This window comes from Hippocampus comes, unplaced genomic scaffold (assembly GCF_001891065.2).
Source record: "Hippocampus comes isolate QL1 unplaced genomic scaffold, H_comes_QL1_v1.1 scaffold786, whole genome shotgun sequence".
NCBI classification, from domain to species: Eukaryota; Metazoa; Chordata; class Actinopteri; order Syngnathiformes; family Syngnathidae; genus Hippocampus; species Hippocampus comes.
In genome coordinates, this window is record NW_017805375.1 from 47,209 (window position 1) to 61,963 (window position 14,755).

The following is a 14,755-nucleotide window of genomic DNA, read 5'->3' on the forward strand; positions in this document are numbered from 1 at the left end:
TGTTTATTTTGATCTCACTTATATGCATGAATCTGACACTGTATACGTAGTGTGTGTTTCATCGAATCAGAGAAATTGCGTTGTTTTTTTTTTTTTTTCACTCCATGAATTGAGGAAACCGTTTGTCATGGAAAGAGGCATCTAAAATAAAGGACCTTCAGTTCTATCGGGTGTGTTGAGTATTCTTGGCTGCACAGTCTGGCTTGCACATTCCTCCTGCCACAGAATCCCTTTTGTTCAAAGTTTTCCTGGTGAAAAGACTTACGAGTGGCTTAAGAGTTTCTGTCTGGGAGGGGAAACATGGATTTTTGATGTCACTGGTAATAGGGCGTTTCACATGACTGCATTTAATGCAGCTAAAAAGTTGAAAAAAAAATACAAAAATCAGCCATGCATAGCATTTAGCATGAAATTGGTTGGATGTGTCGATCATAACAGGAAATTTGCGTTGTTTTTTTTTTTTTTCACTCCATGAATTGAGGAAACCGTTTGTAATGGAAGAGGCATCTAAAATAAAGGACCTTCAGTTCTATCGGGTGTGTTGAGTATTCTTGGCTGCACAGTCTGGCTTGCACATTCCTCCTGCCACAGAATCCCTTTTGTTCAAAGTTTTCCTGGTGAAAAGACTTACGAGTGGCTTAAGAGTTTCTGTCTGGGAGGGGAAACATGGATTTTTGATGTCACTGGTAATAGGGCGTTTCACATGACTGCATTTAATGCAGCTAAAAAGTTGAAAAAAAAATACAAAAATCAGCCATGCATAGCATTTAGCATGAAATTGGTTGGATGTGTCGATCATAACAGGACACAAAAAAAGGTCTCAAGGACAACCCCCCCCCCAAAAAAAATGCAACTACACTACCGCCACCAGTTCCTCGAAGAGTATAAGAGTTAGATTGGGACTAGTAGATGTTATTAGACTAAACTACTTGAAGCACGAGTCATGAAAATGCCCCAGTCAGCAGCTTCGCCAACTGATGCGGAATTTGGTGGACATGTTCGTTGTGACAGAACACAGAAAAATGCTTTCGGACCAATACCTGAATTTAAACAGGAAGTTGGCCATTTTGGTTCAAAGTCAGAATTGAGACAGCGAGATGCTTCTTTTTTTTCTGCCTATCAATGGCATCAATTGGGGAAGCCGGCGTCAATTTTTTTTTCCAATATATTTCTTGATTTTTACTTCACAGTCCGTATAACAAGAGACACCGTACTGCTCCTTCCTTAACCGTTTTTCAACCTTCTGATACGTAATGACTACAGTAAACCTGAGAAACATGACCTCATAAAGGATTAGTTTGTCATTTAATGTAACAATCGACTATCTTCCTCAATCGTAAAGTGAGCATCTAGAGCATCAAGATAAGCGTTATAATTCTTCAGTCATTCGCCACGTCGCACTGCGTACGATGACTAACATCGGCAATTGAAGACAAAGTGCCCGCCTCCCATTCGCGGACCTTTTGACCAATGTCACCGTGTTCAAAAACGTTTTCTACATTGCCACCGGTGGACCACAGGTGACATTGAAATGAAGTCACGGCTATTGGTATCTTGAAATTTGAATTTATCAAATATATTTAATCATTAACCACACACGTGAATATGTGGGTAATGCACTTTTGAACGTAAACTGGCCTATGATTGAGCCTCGTTCGTTTCACATTGAAGTCAAAGTTAAAAAGGGACGTTGTGTCCTTCCGTTAAAATCCAAGTACAATTTCTCAAGATGATTTTAATGACTTTGGACTTTTTGTTTTTCATTACAAGATGAAGCAGGTTGAACCATAAAAAAAAGGGAAAAAAAAACGCATCACAGGAGGCTTAATACACATCCAATTCACTTTTGTCCCTATTTTGTGTACATATCCAGCAACATTTATTTTTAAAGAACGGTAGCACTGCCTGGCTTATTGCTCCTGCTCTGTCCCTGCCCACACTCAAACCTCATCCTGCATTTCCAATAAAAATCCGTTTCTATAAAAACAGCAAACGTAAAAAAGTTAATTTCCTTGCCCGCCCACAAAACTCTCCCGTTACACAGCATGAAAAGGCACAGAAAAGATCTCTTTGCATGACCAAGCAGCTTGGAACAAAGATGAAGATTTCAGCAGCAAAGTATTTGTCTTCCGTTAACAAATCCCAAAGTCCTGAGTCTGCAGTTTCATAAGATCACGTTTTGTAGCAAGAGTTAGATAAGACTTCACTTTCATCAGCAGTTTTCATTTCCCTCCTTGGCAGGTGCTTGTGGCTAGCAAGAAGACCAAAAACATCCTCCACATAATCTAAAAGATTACTAACAATGTCAAGATTTTGTATGCTTCAGTGTCAAGCGGCGAAAGTGGGTCAAGTTGTAGCTCCTGACGGCACACAGCTGTTAATTGACTGTGAACTTGCTCTCCGGGACCCTTCACCCCCCCCCCCCCCCCCCACTTTTCTTTCAATCCACGAAGGACTTTGTATGCCTGTACTGTAGACTCATTCACCTTTGGGCCTGACTGAGCAAGGTTTTATTTGGTGCGGTCTAATCAGCCGCAGTATCGGTTCCGGGAAGACTCGTGATGTCACGATCAAGTTTTACTGTCTTTTTGGAGGCCCCCTTCACTGCAACGAAACGTGGCGAGTTCATCCAAACATGCTCATACATCACGGGTTCTCACAAGCCCCTAAATTGTTTGCAAAGAACGAAGCGGTCCACTTGAAGGAGGACTTATCTGCCGTGTTTATCTTGCCTCATTGTCTGTAGACATTGACCCTTCGAAATACCAAGAAATACTGTTTAAAGAGGCGTGTGCTACCTCAAAGCGTGTTGTTCAATGAAGGAAAGGAATGATGCGATTGAGAGTATTATTGTGTTGTGGTGTCACAGAACACAAAGGGAAGCATTTTACTGAAAATTGGGATACAAGCAGTAATTCATCAAAGAATAAGGCCCCCAATTCACGCTAAATGTCGGCGTTCAACTAAAATGGCCGACTTCAATTTATCGGCCCGCGCTCTGCGATACTTTCTCACGTGTCCTGGTATGATAAACGTGTCCACCTAATTCCATTTTGATTGGTCCAACTGGTGACTGGGGCTATTGTGGTCAAACGTTGTTTGGGGTTAATTCAGCCTGCGAGATGAGGGTTGATACATTTATTGTAAAATAGACCAAAATAAATTGCAATTCCGTAACTTGTCTTTCAGTTTTTGCTCAGCAGTCCAGGAGGCCACTCAGCCAGCCGCGCTCCATTTTTTTCACTCGCCTCAGTTCTCTGGCTTGCGTTCGGGTCATCGCCGGCGCAGCGGCCTCGGCCGCCTCTCCTGCTTCCATCGACGCCCACTTGGCCCGAACGACGCCGGTTTTCTCGTCCTCCTCCTCGTCGAAGGAGTCCTCTTCCTCTTTCTCACTCTCCATTTCCTCCTCTATGTGTTTGGTTTTACTAAAGGCCATGAAAACAAAGGAAAGGGCTTCAGCGTGACTCTGCCATTTTTTACCATCAATGTGACCCATTGGAGAAAAATTGGAGAAGTTGTTTTGTCTGCTTGTGCAAAATATGAGCAACAACAAATGGAAACAACCTTGAGCCCCCCCCCCCCCCCCCCACCCCCCAACATTTAAAAAAGTCTGTTTTACTAAGTTTGGGATTGTTTTAATAAGTTTAAATGTGTTTAGAGAAAAAGAGATGACTAAAATGCATTCAAAATATATACTGTATGGCCTGAATGAAAAATTTACTAGCTTGTGCTAACATCCAACAAAGTAGGAATAAGCAAAAGTAGTATCGATAACGACTGCCAGTTAATAATTATTGCTCAAAACCAGTTAGTAGCTAGCGCTAACATCTACCAGGTTCTATCTGGTGCTAACAAGTTACTAGAGAGGACCAACATAAAACATTCACGAACTATTGCTAACATTAAATTATTGTTGCTAGTTAACACAAACAACTACTGGTTGCTAGCTAGGAGCAACACCAAATTAATAGATGGGGCCAACGTAAAACGTTCATGAACTAGTGCTAACATTAAATTACTGTTGCTAGTTAAACAACTACTGGTGGCTACTCGCTAGTCCTATCACCAAACATTGATGATCTAGTGGTATTTTTTTTTCTTAATAAAGCAAGCGACAATTTGTCGCTGGAAAAACTTGTGTGTCCAAGTACCAATTTAGATTGGGAGTGAGTGAACTGACCTGGAGTCAGCAACTGAGATGAGGAGTGACTGTACAAACATGGAGCAGAGGAAAGTGGCGGCAGGGAGGACGTGGGCGGGGGTCTGCAGAAGCTGTAAGCAAAGAGATTCAAATAAAATAAGGGCATTGTTACGGTGCCCATCTCGAATTCTTCTTCCAAACACCGACCTCCTTAATGGCAGCAGAGCCCTGCGGGAGCTGCGCTCTGGCCGAGGTGTCGGGATGATCTGGTTGGTCGAGATCGCCTCCTCCTTGCCGCCGTGCGCCCAGCAACAAGTGGAACGGCGTCATGGCAACAGTGTCGTCAACGACAAGCTAGTCAGGGATAGGAAGCGTGCGATCAATACATCGATTCGAGAGGGTGAAAAGACAAAAGAGAAATGCTCATGGATCAGTTTTAGCCGGTGCATGTTTAATCATCAACGCCGGAAGGGACTGACGGCATTTTAATTCGTTGCAATTCACCCTCATCCAGGTATCATTCGAGTAAAACAAAATGTCAAATTCAAGGCCCGGGGGCCAGATGTGGCCCGCCACATCATTTTAAGTGGCCCGCCAAAGCAATTTTGTTTCTTGTTAAAATACCAAAATTGCAAATTGTCTATACTTTCAAAAGCCCACCGATATTGCAAGCCTTTTTGTTACCAATCCCTCTTTTCAAATAAATGTAAAAATAATTGGGCAAAAATGACCATTTTGGTCATTAAGATTTACTATAACATCTTTTTTTAAATTAATATCGGGGAAAACAACCAGACGAAGAAGGTAACGCGCATATTTTGCTGCAGGTCGAATGTTATTTTTATTTATTTATTTTAATGATTTTTGTCATTTTATTTCCATGTAAAAGGTATACATTTTGTCAGGTTTGAACAGGCAGCACGTCACAATGACCCACCAATGAATGTTTCTGTTGCAACTAAACAACAAAATCGAAAGAGTTCCTGCACTGCTGTACTGTCATAAAACGCAGCGAAATCCAAGAGAGGCCAAAGGGACATCGATGTTGACAATGATGTTGCCACGGTCGTAAAACGTCATACACGGTACCTGTTTATTGGAAGCCATTAGTTGCTTCTCCTCCGCCTGAGTGATAAACGTCATAAGGTCCTGCAAAGGAAGAGCCCACGTCACCTCCGGTGAGTTACAACCTCACGCAAAAGAGAAACAAACACATTATTCGAAAGGTGCCTCCCTCCCCACCATGTGCTGGCTAAGGAAGTACAGCTGAGATCGGTTGAGCCACTGGCAGCTCTCGTCGCAGCTTTCCTGCAAGGAGTCCCTCGGGGAGAAGACAGCCCGGGTCACCGTCCCCGGACACACGGCCTTTTGGCAAAACAGCGGCCGCGGCTCGCAGGGCTTAAACACAAACACTGAGCAGAAGGAGGAAAACGATTACATTTATCGGACTGGGAACGATGCTCCTATCTTAGCCTCCGGTTATAATGCCGATCGAACTGACCCATTGTAAAGTTTCAACATCTCAGAATTTTTTTGTTTTAAAAACTAAAAACACTTCTTTTCGAATCCAAATTCATGATTAAATAATTTCCCATTTTTAAACCTGTTGTTGTGTTGGGGGTCAAATTGACCTGCTAAATTGAGAACACGACGGGTTTTCCCATTACTTTTTCCAGGGAATATCATTGCTTACTATGAACCGTGGGACTGTGAAGCCGAGTGAAAAAAGTCGTCAACTTGACTTTTTGATGCTTAAACAGGCAATGGGCCGGAGCAGGAGGGTGAACAAATCTCAAATGTGCTCCACTTAACAGTACAAAAACTTACAGTCGGTACACCCATCTAGAGTGCAAAAGGCCGCCATGTTCTCAGACAGTGGGTCAGACAACAGCAAGCTGACGTCCATGGAGGTGCTCCACTCCACTACCAAAAACAGGACAAGAGACAGACCAAGCGTACGCCATGAGCTGCAAATAGGATGTATGCCGTATGTGTTTTGACATAAGAAGAGCTTTACGCGAGCAAGTGAGGAGATTCCAACAGCAGAGCAGGTTCTTCACCGTCGTTCCCATCAAGTATTTGGAGCAGCTTAGTCGTCCAAAACAAAGATTCCTGATAGAGAAAAAAAAAAAAAAAAAGTTCCTTTAGGGTTTGTTTTTTTTTTTTGCGTGTGACTAAAAATTCCAGAGCTAGCTGCACGCATATTTTACAGGATTAGTTCCCCCCCACCCTTGTGAAGACTTTCAATGAATACACGCAAGCCAGCCTTGAACACCCACAAAGATCAACGATCGGATGCCACATATTAAAATAAAATAACTCAAGCTCCTCTCAAAAGCGGGCCACTTTAATCGTGGTGAAGAAGCTCCAGAATCTTCTCGGTCTTGTCTCTGTTGCCGAAGGGTGTTTGGTGAATTTTTTAATTGACGGCTAATGTAAGGATGTAGGATGGTCATCAGCTGGATTTTTTTTTTTTTCCGCGGATGCCTTTTGAGGTGGGTGAGCAAGGCACTTGTATTTGCATATGGTGAGGTGCCCCTGTCAGTCGGCTGTGCGAACACATGACCTGTTGATTTTGGTGAGGAGCCTCTGTTGCCCACGCCAAAACACGTGATTGCCGAATGACCGACTTCAAGCTCTCACAGACATCGCGTGGGCGGCTGTCTTTCTCTCTCTCTCACACACACACACACACACACACACACACACACACACACACACACACACACACAATTGGTAGGTGTGTACCCCACATCCTCGATCAGCAGCAGCTGAGCTCAGCATTATTCAATATTTGAGGGTTTCACAATGAGTCAGGAGATAGTTGTGCTCTGAGGTCAAGCAATTCAGCCGGCTCAACACATCCATAGGCAGGCGGTGATTATACAAGACGGCGCTGCTGGCAGCTGTCACAACAGCTCAAAGCACCCCCCTCTCACCCCCTCCCAAATCCCTTACTTCAAGAAATAAATCCTTGGCGGCTCCCAAATTACAGTAACTTTCATATATTATATATATAAATAAAGAGAGAGAAACTTTTTCAAAAGTTTTGGTTTCATCATGACGGTGTTGATTTGATTGCTGGTTAGATGATGTGTCATCCAAACGGGAAAGAAAAAGAACTCGTGATAAACACTCCTCATATCTCATTACTGCATTATTAAGCAACTCAAATCAACATGTGTCGTCCCAAAGGTCACTTCTCACTCTTTTCAGGTATCATTAGGACAGATATGAGGCCGTCAGAATTTGACAGCTTCGGTTTTACAGTTTTCTCAAGCATTCCCTTTCTCAGGCCTCGCCAAGTGACATTGGTGCAATGCAGCAAAATTGTAACCTGGCAAGACAAGAAGGTTGGTACGATTTACGCTATCCGCGGCAACTTTCCCCAAAAAGGATCTACTCTTGTCAAACATGCAACTGAAGATCTTTTACGGATGAAAACATTTGTGGCGGGCGTTTGTGCAACGCCAAGCAAAGTCTATCCGTGGGGCTGCTCTGGAACTCGGCATCAACAACTTCGCCAACACTTGCGGTGTGAATGTTCAGCTTCAGGTGTGGGGAAAAAATTTCAGCAACACTTGGCACGTCCTCGTTCAAAAGCGAATAGAAATGAACATTTTGTCGGCTGAATCGGTACAACAGGAACCTTTTTACGACCGAGCACAGTGATGTCCCAAAAGCTCCTTTGGTTGCCGTGACACCACTGCTGGCAAAGCAACAATCCAGGGCACAATTCCCACAACGAATCACTGTTAAGTGATGAAAGCGCAAGTCGCTGAAATTCATTCAGATAGCGATTCCTCGATGAACTACCAACATAACCACTAAAATGATGTATCTATTGTTGTTGGATAGTGATTCCTCGATTAACTAAGCAACATAACCACTAAAATGATGTATCTATTGTTGTTATTTTTTTTTAAAAATCTGACCTGATATCACCCGGCGGCTGAGACAACGTGGTTAGGAGCTCCCAAGTGGCCGGGCTCCACAAAGTCACAACCTCCTGGAAGCCGATGGCGAGGAGAGAGCCGTCGGCTGAGAAGCAGCAGCACTGAGGCGCCAGGCTGTGGTAAGAGCCCACGAAGTCGCACTCCCACGACGGACCCTCATCTACGCCAGTCAGTGCCATCGTGAGAAGAAAGCAAGAGAGACAACATCACCATCAATGGATTACACTAGTATGAAGCAATTTGCTGTGAATGATAATGAACATTCTTGTCATTAAAAAATTGGAGACAAAACACTTTCGTCGTTTAGTCGCATTTTGGCCACCCTCTTTTTATGTGCCTGGTCAAATTGACCGATTCTTAAGATTGAAAAATTAAAAATGACTGACATCAACAATGTGTCTCGGGATTGCCCCCCCCCCCAAAAGAGGCTTTGCAATTATTTAGAATATTTTTACCCCCCAGTGGTATGATGCGGGTCAAATTGACCCATTTTAATAGTCGCAACAAACGGGGTGGAAGATAAGGAGGGATGAAATACAAATAAATAGGCAAAGGAATTTTTTTTTTTTGCAAAGATTTTTTTTTTGTCGTGTGTCAACAGTGCAGTCACGACGCTGTTATCCCCCCACCCCACTCCGCCCAACAAAACGTGTGCTTTTTTTTTTAAGTCCAGCTAACGTGCAGTGGAGCGGCCATCTCACCTCCCGTCTGGGTGGGGGACACCGTCTGCTGCCAGGCTTTGAAGTGTCCATCTTTACTGTCCCAACAAAACATGAGTGTGCTTTTTTTCTTTTTTTTAAGTCCAGCTAACGTGCAGTGGAGTGGCCATCTCACCTCCCGTCTGGGTGGGGGACACTGTCTGCTGCCAGGCTTTGAAGTGTCCATCTTTACTGGCAGACACCAGCGTGGCGGTGCGGTGGTCCACGGCGGCGGGAGCGAAGCACATGGCCGTAATCCCACCCTCGTGGGGGGCTGAGATGGTTGTGTCCAGCACAAAACTGGAGATGAGAAGGGAATTAAGGAACATTTCGACGGCACCTTTTTAAACCCCTTGTGTGACTGTCGGGTCAAATTGACCCAGGCTCCCAATGGAAACACAGTTAAAAGTGTTTTATCAATTCGAACCTACTTATTCTGTTTGTCTTAATCAATAAATTAAATCAACCTGTACAATGATAACGGTTCATTGGCGTGCGAACTTGTCCCAAACAGAGTGTTCACTTACTTGCAAAAGATGTATTCAACGCTGACGTTATTTTAAGTTGAAAGTGGAGATAAACTTTTTAGTTTGACAAATTTGTACGACAAAAAGCACAATTTCCTCCTAGCTAAGTTCAGCGAGCAATAACGCACTCATGAATGCCCCCCCAATTTCTGACAGTTCTGCATCATTCAACATACTTCTGGGTCATATCGACCCAGGCATATTATCGCCGTTCCTGAGAAACCGATGTTAACAGCAGGGTCCATTTGACCCACAAGGCAACAGAGGCCAAACCCATGCGTGACTGGCTTACCTTTGCGTTTGTTGGTCAAATGTCCAGAGTTTCAAACTAAGCTCCAACTCGGCCGCCTTGGGTTTCCTCTCTTCGACCGTCGCCAGCCGCTCTCCAGAGGAGTCGAAAGCCGCCTTCACCACTTCAACCTGCTGCAATCCCAGCTCGTGGATGTACTCTTGCTGCACAATATCCAACTAACGGGAAGGAAAGGCATCCGACATCACAACAGCAGCCAAATTGCGACGGGAGCCACGGAGCAAATGTTGAAAGTTCTTACGTTGAAAAGCAGCTTATCTCTTTGAAGGGAGTAAAACTGCAAGTGGCCTGGCTTCCCATTCAGGACAAGAGCTTTGCTGCGAGGGTCCACCATCAAGTCTGTGGTGACGCTTTCTCCTGCGCACGGAACCGCAAACCACGCGCAATGTCAAAGTCGGTTGATTGGCCGCGTGCAAGGAGCCGCACGCCGCAGCGTGAAGCCAAATCGAATCGATCTCAAAGAGAACTGTGCTCTATTGTCAAACTTGGAGCTACAACTACGTTTGCATGAATGACCAACCCGCGCAGATTCCAGCAAGCTGTTCTTGACTGGAGTTTGTTACTCACCTTTGACGAGGCCCTGAATGACGGCAGACACTTTGACGCAGCTCTTGATAATTGTGATTTCTAGAAAAGGGGAAAGTCACACGGTTAACGGCGGCTTACAGTCTTTTCCACTCATTACACAATGGGATAAAAGGTATCACGAATTCCCCATCGTGCAAAATTGCTTTCCGCACATTCAATATTTTTGGGTGTTTGCTCATTCAAAAATGTGTTTTAACAAGAAAAGTCAGCAAAAGAAAAAAACATTTCAACACATTTTCTGAACTATATTTCCCAGACTTTTAAACGGGCGAATTTGACCCGCAAACACAGTGAGAGCGCTTTGAGTAAGGCTGAAAAGACCAAACCCAAAATATATCTTACTGTTATCTGCGTGTGAGGTGCAGAACAGCGCGCCATCGGGCGAGACGGTGACATGTGTGATTGTGGCTCCGAGTCGGGGAAGAAAGTCCCGCTGGCTCTCCTGACCGTATTTCCACTGGACGAGCACAGACTCCACACCACCACTCAGTAGGTTGGTACCTGGTCATGAAAATTAGAATAAATTAAACAATTTTTCAGCAGCGCTACTGAGGGGTCACGTAGGAGCACACGTTTTCTAACTTGATGTATGACAAAAATGCCATTTTAAATATGGAAAAAATACGTACATAATCATTTTTTTAATGAACCTAGGTACATTATAGTATCATGCATCAATCCCAGAATAAAAAGATCCTGCCTTCAACAACTGGTTTGAACAAATACTCTCTTTTTTTTACAGTGCAAAGGCCTCTCGTGCATAAAAATGATCAAAGACGGCAGAACCTGCTGCAGGGCAGAGGAACAATAAACCCAAGAACTCATTTTATCACAGGAATCAACTTGCTCCAAATCTGACTATTATTCACATGCCATATTTGTCCCACATGTCATTTCAAATCTGCCCAAAAAATTATTAGGCCCACGCACATAGTACGGAGCAGTATTTTTACTTGTGAAAATGAATCAAAAGGGCCACTTCCGAGTGTTTTCGCATGGGGCCCGTGGGCAGCCAGCTGAGTAAACCAGTAAACCAGTCGTGCGGCGTACCTTCCGGAGTGAAGCACAGCGAGCTGACAGCATTGTGGTGCCAATGTAGTGTCAAATATGTGTACTCCTTCTTGTGGTTGAAGTTTCTCCTGGAGGATCAACGCAATAAGAAAAAATCAGAAATAAAAGAATGATTATGCTATCTGTACACCAATGTCAACCTTCCATCTCTACCATCATAAGCGACTCACCACAAGCGAATCTTTCCATCCTCGTGTCCGGTGGAAATGACGTCATCCTTCGGGTGACAGGCGATGCACGTGAATGTGTTTTTGCGTCCGTTTCCGCTGTTTTGCTTCAGGTAAAAGCTTTTGACAATTCAGCAAAGACAGTCAGACAGTGGACACCCCAAAGAGGTGTTCATCATGACACAGTCAGGAAAAGGAACTCACCTGAATGTCTTCTGCTTCCTGAAGAAAAAGACCACCAAACACAAACCCTTGACTGAAGCAATGTACTCCCCCTGTGACAACGAAATGTTTTGGTCGATGGATCATACGGAGGATATATACCGGCATTTAAAAAAAATAATAATTAAAAAAAAGTCTACACGTACATGTTTAAATGTACCAAATAGTTGTTTGCATGTGTGCTACCTATCAGATTTTGTGCCGATACTGAAGGAAAAAGAAAAAAGCCCCAAAGCAAAATACGGCCATCCATATGCTTCAATCTTTCTTCACCAATTTTGATGATCACAAGGCTGGCTGCGAGTCGGAGATCACATGCTATTTGGCACATCTGCTATCGCTTTCTGGTGGTATGCAATTGTGCCAAAATTCACCGCTCAACAGTTTGGACACACCAAAGTTTTGCACTAAGTTGTTTTGGTTTTAGTTTTTTTGGCATTTACTTGGTTTAGTAAGTCTAATCAAATGGTTCATTTCCCACCTCCTGCCTCCCCATACTACAAGTCTTTTACACTTCTTGATCCTGGTGGTATTTTAATGAAAGCCAGAGACATGTTATTGACACACCTGGCAATTCTTTTAAATTGCGTGATATGACTCTGAATTAACATGTCGTTCAAGAAGCAGCGCACACACCCCTCTGCCAAAGGCGATGGATTCCGGACTAGCTTTGACGTCTGGGAGCACGGCCGAAAGTTCGAGGCCCTCCGCTAGCTGATCCCCACTCTGAGGCAGATGTAGAGCCACTAGCTGGAACAGCTCTACAAAGAAACACACACATACACATACATTCATACCACTCGCGACCTCAGCTTTGATTTGTCTCTGGCACACCCTAGTGGTTCTTAGTGGTAATTAGAAAAGAAACAACTGAAATGTCCTGACTGTACGCTTAAATGAACGCTACTCGGATTTGACAGCTCCATACAGTATCTGAAAAGTAGGTGTGTGTGTGTGTGTGTGTGTGTGTGTGTGTGTGTGTGTGTGTGTGTGTGTGTGTGTGTGTTTGTGTGTGTGTGTGGTAAGTCATGATGCCGCTGGGTCACAAACGTCACAAAAACTGGTGAGTGACAAGTGCTGGCACGCTTAGGATAAATACATGATTTATTTATTTTTAATAGGATGGTGCGGGTCACATGTTGTGCATCTGAAGAATCGCCTACCCGTTCTTTTGTCAGGGACGACAATGAAGACAACTCCTTCGTGGTGTCCAGAGGCATAGATGGCATGAATTGGCTGTCCAACAAAGTAAGACTAGAAGAGAACAAAAATTAGTCAAGAGTGTCAGCACGTTAGCTTCAATTCTGGTCATGGGTCGATCAGACTTCTTTGTATACAGTACACCCAATTTTGTGTCAATCTGTAAAACTGTTGATGGGGCTTAATTGTTTCCAAAGCTTTCCAGTAAGCACTGCTGATGGTATCCCCCAAAATGGCTGCTTCAACCAACCACGACTGACTGCTCTTCAATTTTGGCCACTGACTGCTCTTCAATGTTGGCCAATGTGTCCATGGGACTTTTTGTGCATCCTGTTGTAGACATGGCAGCCCAATTTCATGTTGATGGCTGAAACTGGTTTCAGGGGCTATTATTTTCCTCATGGCCCAAAGAGACGACTTCTGGTTCCATTTTGGTCATGGGTTTTCCAGTTTGTCTAAATGTGCGCATCAAATAAATGGACAAAACAAACTAACAAAAAAATAAATAAATCACCTTCATGAGGATACCATCTGCAAAGTCCCAAAGCTTGACAGTGCCATCTGTAGAGCAAGAATAGACCTGCAACAACAGCACGGTTACAAAACTGTAACGAATAATAAACAATACGGTGTACAAACACCTCAAGTCTCCTGCTATGTTGCGGAAAAGTTCATCCTTTTTAAAGTAGCTTTTCTGCTTTAATGTCATCCACATATCCAATGGAAATGGTTCTTTTCACATATTCGTAGATTTTAAAAGTTTCAACTTGCACTAAAAAAAAAAAAGAAATTAATAATCGACCATCAACCATTAACTGAGAGGTAATTCATTAATGAGAGATACCTGAACTATATTAATATGTCACAGCTGAATATACCTGCAGGTGGTTGGAGGGCTTGAGCAGCACACCCGTGACCAGGTCGGTGTGTCCCCGCAGCTCATGAACACACTCCTCTGTGGTCGTGCTGTACACTTTAACACACTCTCCGGAAGCACACAGGAGGAACCTGCACTCACACCAAACACAGTATTTCGCGGATGACCAGTGATGATGCAATTGAATGGTTGAGGGGAATACAATGTCACTTGCATGAGACTAAGCAGCGGTGTAACAAGTGGAGTAAAAGTCGTGATTCTTAGGGTATTTTGACAAAATCGTGGATGAAGGCTGGTGCACTGCATGAGGCAGAAACGTCGTTGAAACAAATCCATTACACCATAACAAGAAGTATGTTGTCAAGCCACTGATTCTTTTTGATCTTTGGGTTATTTTGTATATTGTACGAAAGTATATCACCGAAATGTTCCTAAGAGGCACAGGGGCAGTTTTGAATTGTTAAAAATGAATATAAATATTGTAAGCATCTTTATGATGCTTAAGTATCAGTGACCCTTAGCCGAGCGCTGTAAAGGGATTTGTAATGCTAATTGCTAGTCCCGGCGTCTTTGTAAAACTTGACAACAGTGACGCTTGCTCGCCCACGCCCACGGACCGCGATCCAACGTGGAGCATCATGCACTTACTTGGAATCGCTTGTGATAACAGGCGCTCTAAAGTTGATTTTACTCCCGCCGCGGTGAACCACGCGGATATTTGCCATTTCCCACCTCCTGCCTCCCCATACTACAAGTCTTTTACACTTCTTGATCCTGGTGGTATTTTAATGAAAGCCAGAGACATGTTATTGACACACCTGGCAATTCTTTTAAATTGCGTGATATGACTCTGAATTAACATGTCGTTCAAGAAGCAGCGCACACACCCCTCTGCCAAAGGCGATGGATTCCGGACTAGCTTTGACGTCTGGGAGCACGGCCGAAAGTTCGAGGCCCTCCGCTAGCTGATCCCCACTCTGAGGCAGATGTAGAGCCAC

General features: G+C 43.8%; 1 protein-coding gene across 3 annotated transcripts in view; it reads right to left on the reverse strand.

Annotated features, from left to right (window-relative positions):
* Window positions 1–2,841: 2,841 nt before the first annotated feature.
* The window catches only part of wdr75 (WD repeat domain 75), a 14,295-nt gene continuing 2,381 nt past the window's right edge, over window positions 2,842–14,755 (reverse strand). For 2 of the 3 annotated variants that reach the window (XM_019872081.1, XM_019872080.1), the window contains 17 exons: window positions 12,317–12,441; window positions 11,663–11,733; window positions 11,462–11,578; window positions 11,271–11,359; window positions 10,563–10,721; window positions 10,200–10,259; window positions 9,874–9,989; window positions 9,615–9,790; window positions 8,932–9,095; window positions 8,077–8,257; window positions 6,159–6,253; window positions 5,969–6,064; window positions 5,384–5,553; window positions 5,231–5,290; window positions 4,349–4,495; window positions 4,181–4,272; window positions 2,842–3,425 (listed from right to left, as the gene is read on the reverse strand). In XM_019872081.1, coding sequence (XP_019727640.1) covers window positions 3,197–3,425; window positions 4,181–4,272; window positions 4,349–4,495; window positions 5,231–5,290; window positions 5,384–5,553; window positions 5,969–6,064; window positions 6,159–6,253; window positions 8,077–8,257; window positions 8,932–9,095; window positions 9,615–9,790; window positions 9,874–9,989; window positions 10,200–10,259; window positions 10,563–10,721; window positions 11,271–11,359; window positions 11,462–11,578; window positions 11,663–11,733; window positions 12,317–12,441 — 2,147 coding nt within the window. In that variant the 3' untranslated portion in view covers window positions 2,842–3,196. Of the gene's footprint in view, window positions 3,426–4,180; window positions 4,273–4,348; window positions 4,496–5,230; window positions 5,291–5,383; window positions 5,554–5,968; window positions 6,065–6,158; window positions 6,254–8,076; window positions 8,258–8,931; window positions 9,096–9,614; window positions 9,791–9,873; window positions 9,990–10,199; window positions 10,260–10,562; window positions 10,722–11,270; window positions 11,360–11,461; window positions 11,579–11,662; window positions 11,734–12,316; window positions 12,442–12,843; window positions 12,935–13,394; window positions 13,461–13,758; window positions 13,889–14,405; window positions 14,465–14,755 lie in introns of all 3 variants that reach the window. The other variant, XM_019872079.1, reaches the window with a different exon arrangement.